Source organism: Melospiza georgiana, chromosome 3 (genome assembly GCF_028018845.1).
Source record: "Melospiza georgiana isolate bMelGeo1 chromosome 3, bMelGeo1.pri, whole genome shotgun sequence".
NCBI classification, from domain to species: domain Eukaryota; kingdom Metazoa; phylum Chordata; class Aves; order Passeriformes; family Passerellidae; genus Melospiza; species Melospiza georgiana.
In genome coordinates, this window is record NC_080432.1 from 34,360,396 (window position 1) to 34,383,690 (window position 23,295).

The 23,295-nt window shown below is 38.3% G+C and overlaps 1 protein-coding gene across 1 annotated transcript in view; it reads right to left on the bottom strand.

Annotated features, from left to right (window-relative positions):
• Positions 1-23,295, bottom strand: part of KCNK2 (potassium two pore domain channel subfamily K member 2) — a 76,755-nt gene that overhangs the window by 22,134 nt on the left and 31,326 nt on the right. Inside the window, exons 4-5 of the mRNA XM_058020203.1 lie at positions 4,925-5,085; positions 2,385-2,571 (exon numbers count right to left, since the gene is read on the bottom strand). Of these exons, the coding sequence (XP_057876186.1) occupies positions 2,385-2,571; positions 4,925-5,085 (348 nt within the window). The remainder of the gene's footprint in view (positions 1-2,384; positions 2,572-4,924; positions 5,086-23,295) is intronic.

Sequence of the window (23,295 nt, forward strand, 5' to 3'; positions counted from 1 at the left end):
AATTCTACCTACTTCCTCAAAATTAATAAGGAAGCCTAGGTCTTGGGACAAATTCTATCAGCTCTATTGAGAATTGCAATGTCAGTTTCCCTCAAATAGTTTTTTAATTATGTACAAACCAATGACTGAAAACTTCAACAATGCAAAGCTCAATCAATTAATACCTCACCTCTTTTTCAAAATTTTTATTTAACTGGCCAATTATGTACTGCAAAGAAAACAAATTTTTTAAAAATCCTTCAAGTCACTGGTCAAAACCAGAGTATTTTAGTTCACCCAAAGATACTACTGACTTCATCCCTGTCAGAATATAGTCCCATGGGAATGTCAACCTCCCAGTTGTGATGGAGACAGCCTCTTAACCCTGCTCTCTTGAGCACTGTCCCTGCAAGTACAAATCCCATTGCCCCTTTAAGTCAATAACATATTGCAGTTCAAATGCAAGTCTTATGCATGTGGCTCAAAGAAACCAGACAACATTTCTGATGCTTTGAAATAATGAGTACAGTAGGATTTGAAATTAAATAAAGAACATCTTTCAAGTGAACCATAAAAGGCCATCAGCTATAGAACAACACAATTCAAGGACATTCTGTAGAAAGTGTTTCCTGGTAGCATTAAAAAGCAGACAATGTAGGAAAAAAATTATGATATCAAATGGTCTACAAATAGAAAAGTCTATGGAAATTTATAATGGGAGTAATGATGAATGTACTCAGTGTTCTAGTTAGAGCCAAGTGGGCCATTTCACATAATGCTTTACAGTAAATACAACCAGGCCTTTATACACTATCATTTTTATTCCCTGTCATACATACCCTTTAGGAATGAAAGTCTAAAACACCCAGATTCTTGACTTAGAAACAGCATAAATTTTTTATTTCATTTCATCCTACTTGTTATCTGACCAGAATCACAAATTCTGAAGACAAAGTGAAAATAAGAAAAAGAATACAGGAAAGAAAATGGAAGGCAGAAGTCAAGACACATACAAAGACATTTGGAAACATCACGAATAACTATGTAAAAGTCAAAAGAAATTTGCTTTGCTATTTTACAGTTCAGTTCTATAATTTACAAGAGTCTTTGGCAAGTTTGCAAGCAGTCTAAAAATGCAGGCTGCCTGAGTAGCTTAGTATCTTCAACAACTAATTTTACCCCCATTTTTCCCACATCACTTATAAATATGTCAAGCAGTTGCAACACTTTAGAGGTCCTTGTTTGCACCTCACCAACCTGAAAAACCTCTGCCAGTGACAAGACCCTTTTCTGCCATCAAGGCAAAATTTCAGGCACATCTATAAGAGGAGTTACCCAACCTGAGAACCTCAGCTTGGCACACCTGGACTCACACAACAGCCACGGGCTCACACAAGACACAGGAGGAGCCCAGAGCCTGGGAGTGTCTACCAAAATCAATTCCCTCCAGTAGAGTCTCTCACTGAGAGCAGCGCAGCACAAAAGGCCTTGTGAGCCACCTCTGCCTTGCACTGAGTTCAGAGGTGGGGAGAGGCATTTCATGAGAGAAATGAGGGTTCTGTATCAGCAGAAGCATCAGATGAGGCCAAGGAAAGCAAGTCTCAGGTTTGGATCACAAAGCTCTGAGTTCCTCATCCTCACCTCTACACATCACTGACTTGGATCAGTGTGCACAAACAGCATATACTTACACAAATCTAAGAGGTGAACTAACACCACTGACATCTTTTCAAGAAAAAAGTTAACACAGAGAACTGGCCCAGACTTTTTTTTTTAGCTCAGTATATCAAAGTTATTTACAACTAATTCAGCTTAATGGAACCATAAGAATTGGACATGTTATCTACAGGTTGTGCTAAAACTTCTCCTGACATTACAAAAAACACATGGGCAAATGTGTACTGACAGAGTCACAGAGTAGGATGCAGCAGATCCTACAGAACATGGGCATTTCAATGGCAGAAAGAGAGCTCTGGAATATTTTGAAAGTAAAGGATGCACACAAAACTTTTATCACTTCACAGGGTAAGGCATTTCAAACAAGTCCAGCTGAAAAATGTATTCAGATTAAAATGCTCTGTTAGTGCTTGAACTTTGCAACCTGTAAGAAAAATAAAACAAACTCCTGACCTGAATGATAGTCGACTTAATTTTTAATAGGATAGGAAGAGAAAAATACAGTAGGCAGAGAAATGCACCATAAATTTCACTGTCCCACCTCCTGTCTCTACGCTGCCACATCAACCACAACAAGGACAGGCCCCACCACATGAATGAAGAAGGATAAAACTGGGAGAGGGGTACCACAAGAGAGTTACATCTGTCCCAAAACTAAGAAAAAAAATGCAGAAAAAATATCACTGTGCAAAACATTATAAGACAAAGAGTTATGAAAAAACTCTTACCTGCAACATAGTCACCAAATCCAATGGTAGTTAAAGTGATGACCACAAAGTAAATTGCATCTAACGTGTTCCAGCCTTCTATGTGCTTGAAGATAACTGCAGGAAGGGCAACAAACAGCACGCAGCCAAACAGAATGAATATTATTGTTGAAATGATGCGAATCTTTGTCTGACTCACATTCCATTTCTGGAAAGGAAAGGGGAAAGAGAGGAAACCCATTGATAATAAAACTGCACCCATGCACATCAGCACCCATCACCCCCCAGTGTGCACTACACAGCTTTAGAGGACTGCATTATAATTCTCAAACAAACAGGAAAACTCGAGCAGGATTTTATTCTGAAAAGGGTTTCAAAGCAAGCATGACTACTCTAGGAAACATTTGCCAGCAGTAAATGCAGAGCAGGGCTGGACTCTTCATGGGTAGCATTCAGAAATACCAACAGCTGATGATGTATAAGTTTTGAGGGCTGTCTAGATATTTGAGTGATTTACATGCATGCACCTGCAATTTCTCTCATTTTGTACATCCACTAAATAAGGTGAATTTTAATCATACAGTTCTCTGCAATCAGATAATCAGCTAAACCATATCCTACAAAGCAGAGCTGGAGAGGATGTAAGAGAGCCAAACCTGTCCAAGGACAAAATAAACCTGCCTAAGCCACTGGTCAGGAAACCTGTGATCATACTCTTGTCGCCTGATAATTTTCCTAATTCTTAACCTACATCTCAACTCCTTCTGTTTAAGTGTACTGTTTATGGTCTTATCCAAGACAAATACAGAAATTGTTAATTTTCTCTTTCCAGCAAACTTTCACGGGTGTTCTCTTTCTAAACCAAATTTATTTATTTCCTTTTCCTCCCTTTCCTAATTTTCTTGCAATCCCTTGGCACCAGCAAACTAGCCCACGTTTCATTAAGTGTTGTACTCAAAAGTAGATACGAAAAAATAGTACAAAATGGAATGGAATGAGCCTTTCTTATGCTTTGCCTATTTTCCATGGCAGTATAACATTAACCCATGTTAGCATGTTAACTTCTAGAGTCCACAGAACATTTCCATAAAATTGCACCTAGACAGCTGTTTCCTGATATGCAGCTGCATATTTTATTATTCCTTCATGCATTACTTTGAATTTGTCCTGCTTAAATTTAATCCTATCTAGTCAGACTGCTTTTCAAAAATTTTAAGATCATTTTGATCCTCCAAGTTTAGTTGTCTCCCCAGCTTGAGACCATCTGCAGATTTAATGAACCACATCATTTAGCTGTGATGTATGCTATTAACATTTTTCTAAACTGCACTTCAGCTAGAACAGACCCCTGCAAAATTCCATTTTGCATGCCCAGCCAGTTTGACATTTTTCATCCATCCAATGCGTGTCAGTTCAACCTAAAAGACGGGATTATACAAGAAACTTCCACAGAAATCGACTGAAAATGAAATCATGTTGTTCACAATGGATGTTTTCTTGTTTTTAAGCTTCAGTGGGGACTGTGTTTACAGTCAGCATGACCAAGGTCAAGCTTTTGTAACCCAAAACAGAGTAATTGCTTGTGTTATGGCAAAATAACACAAGCTGTTACACCTGCTCTGACCCCTCAGCATCTCCCAGTTCTTTAGGCAAGCTAATAAACAGAATTAGAGAGTGTTCCAGACTGCAACATCAAGCTCAGTGTTTTCACTCAGATATTGCCAAAAGAGGGAATGATACTGCTTTTTATCCTGGGGCATTCTTCTTGTAGGGATACACCCAGAATTAAAAAAAGGAAAATCATTATCTCTACAAGCAAAAGAGAGGCACAAATTGATCTCAGAACTTCTATACCTTTAAGAAAAAAAAATCAGCTATGAAAACCCAGAAATTATAAAATGTTCCTATGGAATATTCCTGCCTTTTTCAGACAAATCTCAATGGAAATCTATGTTATCCACCAGTACCTTGTCTGGACACGAACTGAGGTTTCAAAGCCAAAAATACCTTTTCTTAAAAAGCTTTCAAGCTTGTGTTTGCCTGTTACATAAGACTTCTTAGCACAGGCCCAGTTTGCTCTGTATCAAAAACAAAGCCATGTCAGACCTTTTCCATAAAGAAAAGGTGTCCTGCAAGCAAAGGTAGGGCTTGGTGTGGAAAACCAGTCCTAACACTTGCAGTGCTGATGCAAACAGCTAAAAACTTGGTTACTAAGCATTCATTGCTTCAAAAATCTCAGTGAATACATTTCCTATCACAATCTAGATAAAAACCTTTAAGGGTAAGCATCACAGCAGGCTTATGAGTAACAAGGAAAGAGCAAAACCAAAATTATTTGGGAATTGTTCCACTTCCCAGCCGTAACAATAGTAGGGAATATGTCTTCACTCAATTCTCAGAGGTGTTCATTAGCAAGTTCAGACTGTGCCAAGTCCTTCCTACCTTTTCCTGCACATCTGATTGCAACAATGAGCTATACCTGGTTTTTCAGACTTTTCATTTCACCTGTGAGATTCAGAATAAGCAGCAAAAGAACAAAATGAGGCAGTCAGCATACTCACAACAAAGGTATCTTCTACTTTGGCAATTCCTTTTCCAAAGATTGTCCCTAGTTGATCTCCAACACCAGCCAACAGAAAACCAAACAGAGGAATTCCCAATAAGGCATAGATGATACAGAATATCTTTCCACCTTGTGTGCGTGGGGAGATGTTTCCAAAGCCTAAATTGCAAACAAACAACTTGAGATGTTTAATAGGTTACACATAATACATTATAAGTTTTAAAAGAACTGTGGGAACAGAACAGTTAAAAACAGGCTAACCAGGTTAACCACATGACACAGCAAACATTGAGAGAAATTAAGTGAAAATGTATGTTGTACAATCCTCTCTGAGCTACTCTCTTATTATCTACTACATGTAGTTAATAGAAATTGATTGATCTATGCCTTAGACTGACAGTGTCTGCTGCAGCACCTGTAAATTACACAGGTTTAAGCACAACACAGCACCTGTAAGCAACACAATTTTCCTTCACATGTGCCAAGCTTCAAAGTGAAGCGGCTTTTAAAAAGCCCAAACCACTTGGATGAGCAAAACTGGGATTTCTACCATAAATGGGACTGCCTAGATTCTTCATTATTAAAGGCCTTGGTTCCTTCAAACAAAGCTTAGAGATACAGCTCATGGCTCTGTCCATTTGAAAGTGGAAATCATTTTGTCTTCAGAGGCTTGTGTAAAAGAGCAGCCCAAATTCATGTGATGGCTCCATTGCTGCTGGTCCACTCAGAACAGAGAAAGTGAAATACAAAGAGCACAGGGTGCAGCACCTGTGGAATGCCCTCAGTACATCTCCCAGGATCAGTATTTAATGATTTGGACAAGGTCACACAGGCAGAACCCTACAATAAAGTTTCAAGAGCTCAAGTCCTGGGTTTTAATTCAAACGTTTTTCTCCTCCAAAGGATCAGTCATGTTTTGAGGGAGCAGTAGCAGTAACACCCCAGAATTTCTGACATTATTTCACTTTTTAGCAGAACAACATGCCCTTCAAAGGAGGCAAAAGGGAAAACTTGACATAAAAAGGCTTATCTTCAGAAATCAGACAAAAGCTTCTTTTAACATTACCTTCTTGTTAGAAAAATAACTTGCAAATAAAAAGCAAAGTGGTTCGGCATGTAGTTGAGAAATTTGTCTTAGTGTCTTAAATTTTTCATAAGAAAAACATCATAGGCACAGAAATCCCCCAAAGAAAATCCATTTTTCTGGAAACAATCTGAACAATTTTATTTTTAAAGTAGCTTAACATTTTTTTCACAACCTGACAAAATTCCTGCAATATAGACTGCATTTAATGAATGCCTTACCTATTGTATTTAAACAGTATTTTTATTTAAGGATTCTGAGCATGATGGTAGATTTTCTTTATGAAACTTATTATCTTAATTTCTGGTTCTGTTCTCATATAGGTAAGCTACACCAAAGCTCTGTTGCTAAAACTACTTTTTCCCTTCAGAACACGCAAGACAAAATGTCCCTCACTTAACTTGGAATGAGTTGCCCAGAGAAGCTGTGGGTGCTCCATCCCTGGAAGTGTTCAAGGCCAGGTTGGATGGAGCTCTGAGCAATGTGGTTTAGTGTAAGGTGTCCCTGCCCATGGCAGGGAAGCAAGAACTGGATGATCTTTTAAGATCCCTTCCAACCCAGGCCATTTTATGATTCATTACCATAAAATTAAATGACAATGGGAATATATTTTACTCCTAGATAATTCTCTTTCAGACTGCACTTCTGTAAACAACAAATGCAATATTGACAGAATTCAGTCAGAGATAAGAAAGTTGATATTTAAATTTTCCCTAAATCTTGGCTCATAAACCTCAAAAAAAAAAAAAAAAAGAAAAAAAAAAAAAGGAACAAAATCACAGGAAATACCAATTACAGGTTGCAGAGTCCTACAATCTCGTAAATGTTCCCTCACTAATATATGAGAGAAAGCCTGACTCAGAAAACTGGGAAAAAGTCACAGCAACTTAGACCAACCCAATATGCTTCCTTAAACCAGAGTCAGGGTTAAAATTATAATTCAGGAAATTTCAGCTCCACTGAGTTCACTCTGTCCCTTCGTGCACAAAGAAGTAAAGTTTTAAAATAAAATTAGCTCATCACCAATCAAAAAGGGACAAGCAGATCCAAGCTACTCTGTTTTCATAAACATGTCTGTTTATGCATCAACAGAAGCTAAAATTGTTCCAGGTTATAATTCCTGGGAGGTCTTAATGCAATTCAGAATCAGGGGTCTGGATGCACCAGATTTAGAAAACTCATGCTAGGGGATTTGGCAGTCACGTTTTATTTACTTCTCTACAAAAGCAATGTCTTGCAATGGTGACTAAACACCAGCCCAGTGGAGCACATGCCAAGCAGGCAGTTTTGCTTGGCTGGCCCCATAACACAAGCAGGCACTCTGTGAGCATCCCAGAGCTCTCACAGAGGCTGCTGCTCTGCAGCATGCTGCTCATCTGCTGCTCATTGGTATGAGGACACCAAGTTCACATTCAGCTCTGGGTGCTCTCCCTAAACCAGACTTATGTCTTCCTTGAAGGAAGGACCCTAGTTCACTTTTATGCTCAAACTCATGTTTTTTATCCTAAAAACTGCCAAATGCTTTTCTTCCATAAACACAGAAAAGGTATTGTGTGATAATTGTATGATTCAATCACACATTATTGGATAAAATAGCACTCCACCAGGTAGCAGCTCATTTCTGCCCAGATGCTCACTGAGCATTACACAAACCATGGGTAGGGTACATACTTTAGTGACCTGATCTACCAAGGGGTTTCCATCACACATTAATCACATTTCCTACTGTGTCATGTTTTATAACAGTCTGCTGCTGTACACCACAGCCTACTTTGAGAGTTACACAAGTTGTCCTTAAATCCTACTCTCAGCTTCTCCAGTGAAAACCTAATCCATTATTTATACAACAGGAGAGAAAATGTATTTATATTTCATATGGCTGATGTAATTCCCAAGGGGTTTGTGTCAGAAGAAAAGTATTATTTCTTTCTTTAAATAATTATAATAAAGACAAAAAAAGAAGAATTCTGTTGCTAGGTAAAAACCAAGGAAACCGTAATTTTGGCTGGGAGAAGAGAACGTGGCCCTAGGAATTCTGCTGCATATCCCTGAGTACCACAGAGCTCCTGCATGGGGAGGGCAGGAATGTCTGACCCCAGTAGCAATGCAGTAGCTCCCTGCCATATTTCACTTCAGAGCTCCCCTTTCCACTCACGAGGCAGCATAAAGTCTGCCTTGCTCACAGGCAGACCTTGGGGAATCAGCCACATGACAACACAGTCTGCTGGCTCTTCCCTGCCCCAGAGTTCCTTGCTTGGATGGAATGGGACAGGACGTGCCCACTGCACAGGCAGCCTCAGTGCCTTGCTTATTCTTCACATTCTCAGTCCTGTGCTGCTCATCCCTTCCCCTGTTTCTGAGGGGGAAATTCCTAGAACTGGTCCATTCCCCACCTCAACCCAATATACTTGGGTTTGATTGTGGAAATTAACAAGTTGCTGGATCTAAACTTCTAAATTAATTGGAAAGCTTCTCTCAAAGCTTTTAATCAATGCTATCTGCCATGAGCAGTACAGAGTACAAAATTTAACTTGCTAAATGGGATCTGTTTCATCCAAAATACTGTCAGCATCCTTTTCAGACTGTCCTTCCCCAATGCACCCTCCCCACTTCACTTTCATAACCAGGAGGATGATTTGCCTCCTCATTTCACCAAATCCCTTTCATGTCCTGCTAAATTCTCAGTATGCTTTTAATGAACAAAGGACTTGTCTCTGACAAGCAACTGTGGGCAAGAAATGCATTTTACAAGGAGCTTCCAGTAACCCTTGAGTCAATTCTGATTCTTTGATTCTGTGTGAATTAAGAATAAAAGCCCATTGTAAGTAGATTGTAACTAATTGCTCCACTCAAAAAAGTAACATATTCCAGGGTTTCAGCTCCAAACTCCAAGGAATCCCTGAGATTCAAATCAGGTTCAAAGGAAATCTGTATCCCTTTGGTCAGCTATAGAGGTGGAAGCAGAGGTATGAAAAATGAAAAGAATTTTTAAGAAACCAAAAAACAAAAAAAATCCAAAGAAAGAAAATTTTTTTAGGATTCTTTACTTTCATATAGTCTTTTTGACATATTTCTGGGAGAATGAAAGCATCTGTAACTTTCCCACGAGAAGCAGATTCGCTGTTAGGCAGATATAAGTAACTTTAATAACTATATATTTCTGCTTTTGAACAGAACAACGTTTGAAGTTTCAAATTTTGGTTGAGTCTTCCCCCATGACAAACAATAGATTATATTGCAAATATGAAAAAGCTTGAAATGCTATGAATTGTCATACAACTGACATTACACTTTTGTTCAGATGGCAAGCATCCTTGTGTTCAAACCTTCTTGAAAAGGAAGACTGAAAACCAATGGGTTTTTTTCTGTTTTAACTAGAGAGAGCAATTCCTTTGCTTTCTAGTTAACCAATATCTTCAGAAAACTCTTGTGGATACACATTTTCAAAGTGGAGTTAGAAATATAGAGACTCCAAAATGAGCATGATTTTTACATAAAATTCCTATACAAAGCAGGGCATCTACTGAAACTATCTAGCTATTAAGTAATTTCTCATGTGAGAGATTATAGGTGCTTTTGAGAATTCTAAGACTAGATTTTACTTGCTAAATTGACTGGAAGAGAGTGCTACCACCTATGATTCATTTATTTCAAGTACCTCAGGTAGAACTGAAAGTTATGGGGAAGTTCTGAAACATTTTCTTTCTATACAAGGAAATGCAAATTCAAGTATGAGCAAATGTTTTCTCCATGTTTATGACAAACCTCAGATTAAACAAGACATCATTCATGAGATATCAAAAAGAAATAAAGTTTAAATTATCCCAAGTTAATGCTGTATATTTTAAGGTATGAGCAACTACTCCCAGCAGTAGGTTTGGATATGCAGTCCATTGATGGAAGAGCTCAATACTGAGGATAAATCATTTGGTGAACAGGCACACTCTTAATTACACAGAAGTGGGTTACAGAAAGTTGATACTGAGGTTTCATAGAGTCAGAGAAAAGGCAGAGCTGCTGACTGCTGACTCCCAGGAGGCTGGAGCAGGGGAAGCAGCTGCCATGGCCTTGGCCTCAGCCACCAAACTCTGTGTGCCACTGTCAGTGGTGTTTCCATGGTTCACATCCAGCCTGACCACCCCGCTCAATTACAGTGACTGCCCTTCTCAAAGGGCACACGTGGGGTTTGATACTGAATGTCAAATTGATTTTAAGAGATCAAAGGATGCTTTTTCCAGGCCCTGAGGAGCTATCTAGTAAAATCTTTATAAAAGGTACCTCATTGAATTTCTAGAAGATAAAATGCTTTTTTCCCTTTGGATCAGCGCTTGGGCTCAGGAGATTAGCATTAAATATATCCCTGCCCAGTGCCAAAGCAGAGATATGCACTTAATCACAGATGAATAAGATATTCCTTTTAGAATAAAAAATGGTCTAGACATAATCATTAAACTACAAGACAATGTTTGTACCCATACTGACTATGGGGAAATCCCTGCATACACTGCAGAAACAGCAAAACTTCCATGTTTATGCTCATTGTGTGGAAAACAATCTCCATTTTTACACTGATTCATTTTCCTTTCCTTCTCTTGACTCTTTCCTACACTTCCAGTCTGACATGCCTGTGCTATATATTTGCATATTTACAAACACACATTCCATGAGGTTTTATGGCTTTGGATAGTTCAAGTATAAGGGCTTTTCCAGTTCTCCGTGTGACTTCCCTCCCAACATTGCAAAGTAGGTAGAAAATTCCTATTCCCCTTTTTACAGGTAGGTAACTGACGCACAGAAGAGAGGTAAGTCCAAAATTCTCTATATCAATTGGGCCCATAACTCACACCAAATCAGTAGCTGAGCACTATGAATTACACTGACCATTAATTAGTGAAAGTTTGTCATCTGAAGCCCTCAAAGACCCTCAGGCTTGCTCAAGCTAGAGATACACAGAGATAGGTGCTGCCAATAGCTAAAAGCTCTGGGCTCCCCTCCTGTCAGGGCCAACACATGTGCATGCACACACATTCCTGAACACAGAGCAAGAGAATATGAAGGTTGAACAAGAACAAGGATTACTTTAAAATCTAAACCCCAAATGAATTGAATACAAATACTTTTGCTTTGCAAGTACACTTCTGTGCTATATATACACATGAATTCTTTCACTCATGAACATACTGTGTGTTACAGCCCTTGCTCACAAGCTGCTGCCTGTGGAATCCCATCATGAATATGCAGATAGTGCTCCTCCAAGTTAATTCATCAATTGCATGTACAGAAAAGAATTTCACTTTTCAATTTAAGAAATTCCTGCATGAATCCTCCTGATGGAAGAGCCCTGTGCAATGAATAGAGATGAAGTTCTCTCTATTTCAGACCATGGTCTGCTAAGAAATCAAAAAATCTTTGCTTTACAGAAGTTTGGTGTAATTTCTTCATAGAATTGTTTAGGATGGGAAAGACCTTTAAAGATTGAGTCCAACCATTAAGCTAACACCACCAAGTCCACCCTAAAACCATGTCCCTAGGTGCCACTTCTACACATCATTTATATGCCTCCAGGGTTGGTGACTCAACCACTTCACTCACCCACTCCAGCTTCTAGAAGCCAATTCTCACAGTTTTAGTCAGGGATTTGGGAACCATGTTGTCACAAATTGCTGCTGTTTATTGAGTGTTTGGTATTCTCTGGATCCCAAACTACAAGATTCTGATTTTTAGCACTAGTCCATAATTCTGTGTCACAAAACTGCAAATAGATTATTTAGAGGGTGTTGATGTTCAGTCTTAAAAATAAAATACATTAAAAATACTGATTTTTAATTTGTCTGAAAAAAAAGACATTACTAATACTTCTCTTATAACTAGGAATAATAACAGGAAAGCCTAGACTGACATTAATAAAGTGTGCAATATTCAGGAACTGACAAGACAGAGGTTGATCTCCTTTCAGAGATTTCTTTTCATCTGTGTTCTGTGGGAGCACTAATCAAATCAATAAAACTTCTTGTAAAAGAACAGGCTATAAATATTCATAGAAAGTAAGTTTCCTTCAAGTCAAAGTGCTGTACTGGAGAGGTGAAGGAGTATTCCAAGAAAGGTCTCTGTATGGATATGGCAGTATTCAATAGCTCACACTGAGTTGCTAAGGCAATTTCTAAAGTAACTGGGTAATGATTATTAAAATATTCTTGGAAGCTTAAACATCAACTCAGATGGCTCTGCCTCCCAGCACAGATTCTGCATTTCATTCAGCTGTCACTTTGCCCAGTAAACAGTATCTGCATCTCATCAGTTGTAAAACTTCTGTGCTTTTTCAAATATTTCGTTTTTGTTGTTGTTGTTATTGTTTGCATTAATTTTTACCTCTAATTCTTATTCTAACAAAATTGAATTAGCTCCATAAACCAGAATTCCCACTTGCTTATCTCTGAGTGAGATAGCTTCATGGGAGCAGGATTCCAGGCTAACACAGCTAGCAAAAACATGATGCACTTTAAAGTGAAAAGTTTATATTCCACCCTTTCATGAAACTTTTACTAGCCACATATGCTTATCAAGTGTAAACACATATCAAATATGACAAAGTAACATTCATTCTGCAAAAAAACTTCATTAGCAATATACTGAGGTATAGATAAAATACATTGTTCCAGGTGTTACACAAAGAAATATATATGGTGAATTTTACATGTAGTGACAAAAACAACCTGATGCCACAACTTTAATGGAGATCCTAAATAACTTTTTTCTAGTGTTTGATGGCTTTCTTACAATCGCTTTGTTTCCTAGAAACAAGTTTGCATTTTTGTTTACAACTAAATCAATTCTCAGTGGGTGCTGGGTAAAACAGGCTCTTGCTGGCCTCTCCATCCTAGGCACAAGGCAATCCATATGTTTTCCTGCAGAACAGAAAACCACCCTGCCTGTACACATTTCTATCTTCCCTACAAAAAATAAAATGTGGTAGAAGCACTGACAAATTAAGCAACAAACTCTGAACACACCTTGGGGTCAGTGAAGTCACAGATTTAAAACAAGAATTGCAAATCCCATAATCCTGCACTCAGCAGCCTTGGATCAGACCATGACAAGCTGATACAAGCGGTGAAAATGACTGCAGGTAATAGACCTGTAAGGTAAACTACAATCCTCCTCCTGCTTTTAAACTTTTCACACACCCTGTTTCACTTCAAGAGGCCTTTCCCCAAGTCAGTGTTCAAAAATGCCATTATTTTACTTCATCAGTTTTTTCTTGCTGTATCTATCCTTCCTTATAAGCTGCACATACACAGCCCATGTATCCAGGAAAATCCTGGCAAAAACAGCAGTCCAGGGGAGATGGGCAGCAGTGACAGAAATACCTATAGAGATATCTATATCAGGATGGAAAAATTCCTCTTTTGCACATATTCAATATATGTGCAAATATACTGCTTAATATTTATAAGATGAATAATAAGAAAGAGAATATGTCTTCAAGAGAAAATATATATACACATTATTTTGTGTATAATGTCAAATAGCTGAGTATTTTATTAATACTAGTAAAAATGCTTCTCTATGCAGTTCTATCAGCATATTATAAAACAAAAAAAAAAGGTTAAGGTTAAAAAAGAAGGAATAGTACCAAGTTTCTAAAATAAAAGGCTCTGAAGATTTTTATTAATATTATTATTTTCTTTAAAAAGAAAATTAATATTTTGCCAGTGAGGTTCATCAGGTGCATGAAGGTGTGAAGTAGCCTCTTATTCCTTGTTATTCTCTTTTTTCTCCTCCACTAATCTTTCAAATTAAGACTAATACAGAATCTTACTAACAGAAAAGAATGAAGTACCATGCATAACTAACTTCCTCTGAATTTCCCCTTTGACTTCCAACTACTTATGTGTTACATGCCTGATTCAGCAAAGCAAGTAACATGTTTAACTTTTAAAATGTTTAAATTTTTCTCTATTGAGGTTAAATAACTGAGCGTGAGCATACTAATTCTTTTAGCATATACATCTGCAAAACTGAACAAGCACATCAAAAGAAATTCTTTGCAAATTTTCAACTGATTTTTCAACGTTGCCATGATAGAAATCACACTGTCACCAGCTCTTTAATTTCACAGAATTCCACAACATGTAACAAAATATTTTTGATAAAATGTCATTCTCCAAGCAATTCAAGAAAGTGCAATTACAAGACTGCAGAAATATTCCCAGGAACAAGAATTAATTTCTGCTTCCAGAGCTTTCAGTTTTCAGTGACTTTAAACGATGCAGGTGTGTGGGATTTTCCTTGGCAGAGGAGGATGAGCCCTCTGTGCCTCACCAGCACCCCAGCAATGCCTTTTTCACTGAAATGGTCTTGCCATGCCTCTTCCTCGCCTCCATCCAGACACTTAGTGAGCTGCCACTCGAGACATTCTCACTGATTCTTTGGCAAAGAGCACTCTAAAGACAGGGATCTACAGAAAAGAAGTTTCTTATAAAAGTTTATGATTCTAAACAGGAGTTCCTAACAGAAAAGCAATTGAACGTAAAATTTTCTCTGTGCATTTTGTGAAGCCATTTAAATTATTATTGTCAGGCAGTGCAAAATAAATTCCAAATGTTTTTGCTTTTGGTACACTGAAGCATTTTGTTTATATTCCCTGCTTGCTTTTGAAAACAGCCAGTACAATTTACAGGAATTTCAGCACATAGCAAAATTGTGAGCAATTATTACCTTCACACCTTTTTAAAAAGTATATAGGCTGTGATTTTTCTTTTACAAAGCAAGTGGAATCTTTAGAAGTCTCTAATCACCTCACCTGCACATATGAAAGTAGTTCAAATGGGGATAGAATGCTTCATGAGACAGAGAAGAAGGCTTTCAGCTAAAGATCTCATATTTATAAAATCTTGTATTCCAGTTTATGAGGGAAAGAAACACTAAAACAAAAATATATAAAAGTTGCCTACATGTAAAGATACTTTACAAGCATTATTCCACTTCTTTTCCTACTCTCCAAAGCCCTCAGGTGGAATATAAATAGCTAAGCTAGTGTGGACTGAGCCATCTGCCTCTACAAGCACAGCTCTGGGGCTTGTTTGGACTATGGGATATGTATTCACCCTCCTCTAGACCAGTGTGGAGTATGGTCTCAGACCAATCACACCAACTTAGAGAAAAAAAATAAAAGAAATATTGAGCAAAGTGAAATCAAAAGGCAAACAACTGGAGCATCTGACCTCAGGTCACCAGCTCACATATTTAATGATTCTCACCCTTGGGGCTGTGAGGCACAAGGTACAGCCTACCTCTTCCCTGGTCTTCCCAAAAGACCCCTAGGTATTCCTCCAACCCCAACTTCAGATCCCAGGGCAGACTATCAGCCTTCTGTCCTATTTAAATCTAAATTCCTTGAGGGCATTTCATCCAGTGCAGAGTCTGAGAGCACACCTGAGAGCAAATGATGACCCAGGGAAGACACCAGAAGCTAATGAAGTCCTGGATTGCATCACCACTGCCAGACAGCAAAGTGAAGGCAGAAAAGGAGAAGGAATGGCCTTTGAGGAGTACATATTGATGTACTTCAGTATAAAAGTTTTAAGTTTAATGGATGAAGGTTTGATCTAGCTCCTACTTTGAATAAATAGTTTTGCCAATTTGAAATCACAAAAGCCTCCATTTACTTTTTTCTGTCTCTCCTTAAGTGTCAGTACATGTTCTGAAAGCCACAGCTCCCTTTTCATCAAAAGCACAATATCTCTTTGAACTGAAAAACAAGTTAAACATTTTCCTGAATATAAAATAATATTGTTTCTCTTCCCCTAAAACTTGAAAGTACATATGGAGATACAGACAGCACAGCAATTATTCAAGCTAAGGACAATAAATCTTAATGACTTTTAAATAGAATTGTCCCTGCACCGAGAAGACACATTAATTAAAGCATACCCTGTGCTCTTTTTAAGGTGGATTAAAAAAGGGAGGTAAGAACAGTAATATTTTTATATATTCTAATAAGAGCATTAATAGCATTTTCAGCAGATAGCATATATTGATGTTAATTTTTCTATTGTTATTATCACACTCTGAAATGTGTTTCAGAAAATAACATCTGCCAATTAGACCCACTGAAGGTCACTACTACTCTATTACTACCAGAATTAGCAAATAGTAGATCAGGCTCATCCTTAATTATAGGGGAAGCTTTATCAACATTTTAGCTACTGTGAATTCCAGATAGGGTCAGTTTGGAAAAGAAAATGTATAGAATATAACATTTCCCATTATATATTTCAGGGAAAAAATCTATATAGAGAAAGAAATCTGCACTCATTTTCTTTAAATGCAGAAGCTATTTGCCAGAAAAAAAAATTTAGATGTCATCTTCTCCCTCCAAAGATTCCAAAGATTCTCATTTGTTTAGGAACGTGTGATCCTGAAAATCTACATAAGCAAGAATCTCTATACTAAAGGGTATCTAAGAAGTCAAATGCTGAAAATTAGTTCCTTCAATTTTTTGGGCAAATAGCAACAGCTGATTTTGCAAAAGCCTGCTTAACAACTGCAATATATACTTCCCCAATATTACTTGCTCTATATTCAGCTTGAACAAGGAAGTTAGAGTTACTATCTAGTGTCCAAATATGAGAACAAAATTGTCTCCTATTTTAAATACGACTCCTAAATGGAATTAGCATGGAAAGATATTACTCAAAATATTTTGCAACTACAGTGGCTTTTGCTTATGGGATCTCATTTTCCTCAAGCAGCCAGAATGGAACCTAACTGGTGTAACTGGGAAAACCAGTTATTGTTTTAAAAATATCCCACCCAATGCCTACATACATTTATTTATGCTGCAATTGTCTGATTCTACTGGAGACTATTCATCAAGAGAACACCGTAATCCTCAGATTATAAGAATTAATTTTCCAGCAAGGAATTAAGATATCAAACTGAAGCCTAAAATTTTTTATCTCACTTTAACCTGGAGTTTTTTGGGGGACCAGAAATATTTGTGAAAGCATTTTGTCAGTTAGTTAGGTATATCGTGCAGCTTAATCTGTCAACACAAAAACGCAGCAGGAGAGGGGATTGTTTTTTGCCATTTTGCTTTTTCAGTGTGGTTCTGTGACCCTTGGCAGGAAAAGAGCCATCAAGTGAATTATTTATGTTTACACACCAACAGATGGAAGGTAAATGACCAAGCAATATGTGCTGGCAGCCCAGAAAGCCAACCATATCCTGGGCTGCATCAAAAGAAGTGTGACCAGCACCAGCGTGATCCTCCTCCTCTACTCTGCTCTGGTGAGACCTCACCTGGAGTCCTGCATCCAGCTGGGGGTCTCCAAAAGGGGGATGTGAAAGTGCTGGTGCAAGGCTAAGGAGGCCATGATCAGAGGGCTGGAGCACCTCAAAAATGTAAACAGGCTGAGAGAACTGGGAGTGTTCAGCTTGGAGAAGAGAAGGCCTGAGGAGACCTTACAGCACCTTCTGGTACCTGAAGGGGGCTACAAGAGAGCTGAGAGGGACCTTTTACAAGGGCTTGCAGGAATGAGACAAGGGAGAATGGGTTTAAGCTAACAAAGGGCAGGTTTAGATTGGGTATTAAGAAGATGTTTTTTCCTGTGAAGGTGGTGAGGCACTGGAACAGGATGTCCAGGGAAGCTGTGGATCCTTGGAAGTGTCCCTGCCCATGGCGGTGGTGTTGGAAGGAATCAGATGATCTTTAAGGTCCTTTCCAACCCAGGCCATTCTATGAGTCTATAAATTACATGTCTATTCATATTGCCAAAGTGGGATTCAACAGTGTAACTCTTCTGATTCCTTTCTTTAAATGATCACGTACAGACATTATGGTGTTTATCATCTCACATTTTAAATTTTGCCACACCAAAATCAAAATATCTCGATGCTCTCAGCTGGCTACCAAGACATTAATCAAACCCCTACTGCATCCTAGGTATTTAAGTTAGAATAATTTAAGCATTTAAGAATTTAACAAATTTTTCTCCCCGAAATAAGACTGAAAAACTACTGTCCTCTGTATCTGTAGTCCAACATATGCTAGCCCCAATCAAAAGGAAGAATCCCCGGGACCTAAAGGTTTTCCAAAAACCTGTAGTTCCTAAAATCATTCTAAAGTAGTGTTTTTGTATTCAAATCATAACAAAAGAAAGAAAACAAAGAGGATAACATCCCACACTATAAGAATTATAAATGCATGAATGGCCATAACACTTATTCCAGAAGGGACAGCTGGTAATTTGGGTTCCTTGATACCTGAACCCTAGAGCACTACATACATTAAAATTATGAACAATCAGACTAGAAATATTTTTTCTAAACAATTCTACTTTAATTTATACATAGCTCTATGATTTAGAAGGATCAATATAGATAAAAACTTTGGAGCCTAAATAGATTCTTAATGAAATACCTACAAATGGAACCTATTCTCAAAAGAAATACTACTCTCAAATTCATCCTTCAGCAGAATGAAATGGGTAAGGATGTCTTCTAGAGGAGGGTATGCAGGTAAAGCTGAATGATCCAAAGCTGCCTCTAATTGAAATAGCCATTATGAGAACAAGTAGACATAGGACTTGGATACAACCACACTCAGGAAACAGAGAGGACATGAAAAGATTCTACATAATAGTATCATATTCTTTTCATGTCTTCAATTATACTAATGTAGTGTCCACACACAAAAATTAATTAGGTGCAACAGATGTGCCTCTCCTTGTTACTTGTGTCAAGAAAATTGCTTCAGAAATTAGCTCAAGCTAAATCAAAGTGTTCCAGAAATACAGGAACAGTAGCTCTTATGAATCCATATTGCTGCATTTATTGAAGCAAACAAGAAACGTCCTTCCAAAAAGATAGTAAGACTAAGCTTTGAGCACTCTTGCCCTCAGTATTCACCTATACAGGTTACAAATACATGCACACTATAATGAAAACAGACCAAATCATGAGTCTCCATAAAAAGGAGTCAGTCTCCTATCTTTTGAAGTGAAAAAGAGGAATCAAATTTAAAGATCAGAATCTTCAATGGTATATAAAACTCCTCAAAAAACCACCAACATGTACTGGACACACTTCTGAAAGTGAAATTTCAGGTTGCCTGTGCTGATAAGATGCCTCAGAACTGGGGCATCACAATATGTTGACGATGAAACACAAACCACCTTCCTTATCTTGAGAAGACTTTTGCCAATTAAAATGTAAATCAGCTACCAGAATAATATAACCATTTTCAACAAATATCTCTAAAAAAATTATCTGCCTTTGAGGTTAAATATATTTTCCGGTAAGTATTGACCAAAAAAAAAAAAAAAAAAGAAAAAATTTAAATTATATATTTTTCTGTTTCTAAATAGGCAATGCTTCTTCCAATTCAAGCAAAGAACACAGTGACCTGAAAATAAGTGTGTGCAGTTCGAGAGAGGGAGTAACTGGCTCTATATACCAAAATTATTTCCCTGCACATCTTTAAAAAGGCTACTGGATATGACTAAGCCACTTGATGCTACCTCCTCTATCCTGAACAATAGCCTCCAGATGCTCATTTTCATATATCAGTAGAACTGGAGGGGAAAAAAATATATATCATAACTGTGATACTGTGATGTCTGCAGTGGAGAAATACAGAGGCCGGAATTGAGCTTTCCATGGAGCCCTCTTCAGCTGAAAACTCCATGGAGTGCCTCAGCTGCATGGCTCAGCCCTGTGCTCATAAAGCCTTGGTACACACTGCAGAGTCCTAATAAACATCCAGGACACTGCCAGTCTTCCCTGCTGCTTCCCACTGTTAACCATCATTTTGGTCAACTGAGAATCTACAGATTACCACACAATTTAGATTAGGAAATGGAGGTTTCCACATAAAATATCCCCACACCCAAAGTTTTCTCTATTGAGTACATAATCTTTGCACATGTGTGGTGGTTGGACTGGAAATGGGATTTCTGGGATGCTGTGGTCACTACTTAAGCCTGCTTTGCTTATTCCTAGTCACATCTCACAGCAGACACCAGAGAAAGAGTATTCTCACAAGAGCACTGGCTTTGTGCCAGAGGTAAACCATGACAACATGGTAGCATTTAGCCAACAAAAAATTAATTTCTTACTTGGCATCAATATTCTTGGATGCAGGCTTGCCTGTAACAATGGTGCAAGACTAAGAGAAACTTTGCTCTCAAACCAGCTTGAGAGAGAAGGAACTTCAAATCAATTTTTAGGATGGAACTAAAAGCTACGCACTTCTTTAAGCAGCTCATGTTTCCCTTTTACTATCACTCATTTTAAAATCCTAGCACTCTTAAGCAGACTCAAGAACAAATGTCACCCTGCAAAGTTAATGTCATGCATATGAAAAATACAGACCTTGAAACTGAATGTATACCCTGGCCTTTGGATTGTCATGTAATAAAATTAAGAATATAAATTATAACACAACTTCTTCCTGTAAGAGCTCCCTGATGAACATAATCAGCTATTCAAAATTTCTCCAGGTTCTTTGTGACAAAAAGTAAGCCAGACATGCTGCTAACTCAATTCCTCTTTTTCAGGGAAGCCACAAGTGGTGTCCTTCTGCCCCACTGCATTTCTCAGCTGGCACAAAGGCTACATCTGCTCACTCACCATCCTCAGATGTTACTCCCCACAACTGTTTCTGGCATCAGCTACCAGCTACCCCTGTGCTGCTTGTTATCTTCCATAAAATGGATGAGGAATTGCATCTTTTATAGAAGTGACATGAGATGTCCCAGCTGAAGAGCCTTGAAACCTCAGAACATGATGAGCAAGAAAAAAAAGGCAGAAAATTCTTTTTCATCTACAGTTGCTGAGTTAATTTTCTTTTCTCTTCTCCCACACTTCTTCTGTAACACCCCCTGCAGAGAAGTCTGACAAACTGTTGAACCCCACAGAATTTAGCTCCACAAAAATCTCTCTGACCAAAACCAAGACCAGGATCCAGGGCTCAGCCAAAGCAGCCAAAGGCACTGACCGCCTCAGCAAAGTTGCTAAGACATTCTCTTCTAGAAGATGCATACATTTGTTTTTTCTACCAGAGATTAGACCTGCATAAACTAGATCCTGGCTAGGCCTCCCAAGACTCATGAAAAATCCCTCAGAGACATTGCATAACACTTCACTGTTCTCAAAGGGACCGATGACACGCATCCAAGATCACCGTGCTATCACTCAAACTACAAATCAGAAACTCCAGCTCACGTGTCAGCCAAGAGCTACAGAAGTCAAAACTGCAGAGCATGAAGTGCTTTCACCCTGCCACCACTCAGGGAAATAGCAGGGTAAAGAGAAGACCAAAATGTCACCACATCAACACCGCAAGTCTCAGGTCAGCATTGGTGCAGACATTTGGCTGTGAAATCATCAGTCACCCCAGTTCAGACTGTCAGACTGGAACTTCAGGTACCAGAGGTTTCAAATGTGTCTCTACTTATATATACACCAGCTGAGGGGATCACTTTTGTCTTTGCATCCCAGAGACAAATACAGTCAATAGACTTTATACAAGGTGTACCAGGTGCCTGTAAACTAACACACAAAACATCATCCAGAACATAATCTTAGGCACGAAATGCATGTAAGAGAGCTCTGATTTTTCACAACTGTTCAGCCTCTTTCCTGTTTGCAGGAGAGCAATCAATTTGAAGAGAAATTTCTGTTTGAACAGAAGCTGTTAACATACACTTATTTGTCTGGAGGTGGGTACAGTAAGTGACCATTAAAAGGTAAAGCCATATATTTCTTGGAGAGACGCCAACACATACATATATTTAAAACACCTTAATGCAAACACATATGTATAAACATATGTTTGAACCTTTAAATATACATTATTTGTGCCATCAGAAAATGAAGAATTTTGTTGTACACAGATTGCATCCTACTGTTCTTCCCATGGCATAGCTGAGCTATCTCATTGTAGCCAAATACCAGAAGTCTTCATATTCTTATATACAAAGACATTTTCTGAAGGTCTTTCACTGTTCCATTTAAGTTGTTCTAATTCCTCAGTAGCTCTGAGGAAGCTTTGGGTTGGATTTGAAAACTCCCTCAGAGATATTGCATTGGACTTGAAATCTTTCTACATGAAAGGACAGATTGTCAGAGAATATTTTAGCAGCATCAAAATAAAATAATGAAAATTTAAAGTATAAACAACAGAAAGCTAGAGTGGTATAGATTTGAAGAAATTAAGAAAATATATATCCAAGAAACCTAGAAGTAGTTTCAATTTACTCTCGACCCTGGTGGTATTTCCCAGATTAAAGGAAAAAAAAGGATACTATTTTTTCCAGCCTATTTGAATTAATTTGTATTAATATTCCCGGAGTGCCTCACAGCAAGAACAAAATGTCATGACTACAGAAAGCCTTGAGAAGCATATGTCTCTACCACACATCAAAACAGGAGAGTGAAAAACTCTGGGGTTAGGCATCACTGAACTCATAAATACTGAATCCAGGTATATTTCCATGCACATGTTGTCTTCTAGCCTCAAAATCACCCCTTTTCCACAGGAGTCCTCCAAGGCTGTGACTCACAGAGAACTCCCTCATGCCTCTCAAACCAGGCATACACACAGATGTTTGTAGGCTCAAGACCCAGCATTTTAACTACACCACATGTCACACAGGCATTATTTTTAAATTTCCATGGTTGGCTATGATTCTATCTGACTCATGTTTAGATTTACTAGCTGCATGTATCAATACTGTCAGATGTTAAAGCTGCTTTTCTCTCTGGAATGTTTAGATTATAATTCCTCTAGAAATCTCTTTCTGATTTAATATCTAGCTATATTTAATGATAGTGCCATATGCAGTGCATTATGTGACAGATTTACTACTAGGCGCTTACCACTGGACCAGCCCAAAAAGTAGGTGATAAAAGTGATAAAATGAAGCATCCCCAGATGGTGGCCCTGCTGTCTCCAGGTTTCCTTCCCCATTCAGATGTAGGCTGCAGCCTTCCCTGGTAAGGTGGTTCTGTGGTCATTTTTCCAGGTAAGTTCAGAGGAGGGGCAGACAGAAAAGGTGGGTGTAGCTGAACCAACATAAAAATGATGTTATCAAAAGATGAGGAGAGGAGGAAAGAGGCTGGAATAAGCAGCCAACACAGGATGATGAACACCGATTTGTGTTTCCAGATAACTCAGAGGAACATCCCACTTTTGTATGTGTATCCCCTTTACAATTTCTCCAGAAGCCGTATGCCAGGCAGAGGCACAGCACCCCCAGAGACAGAACTCACTTTGCACT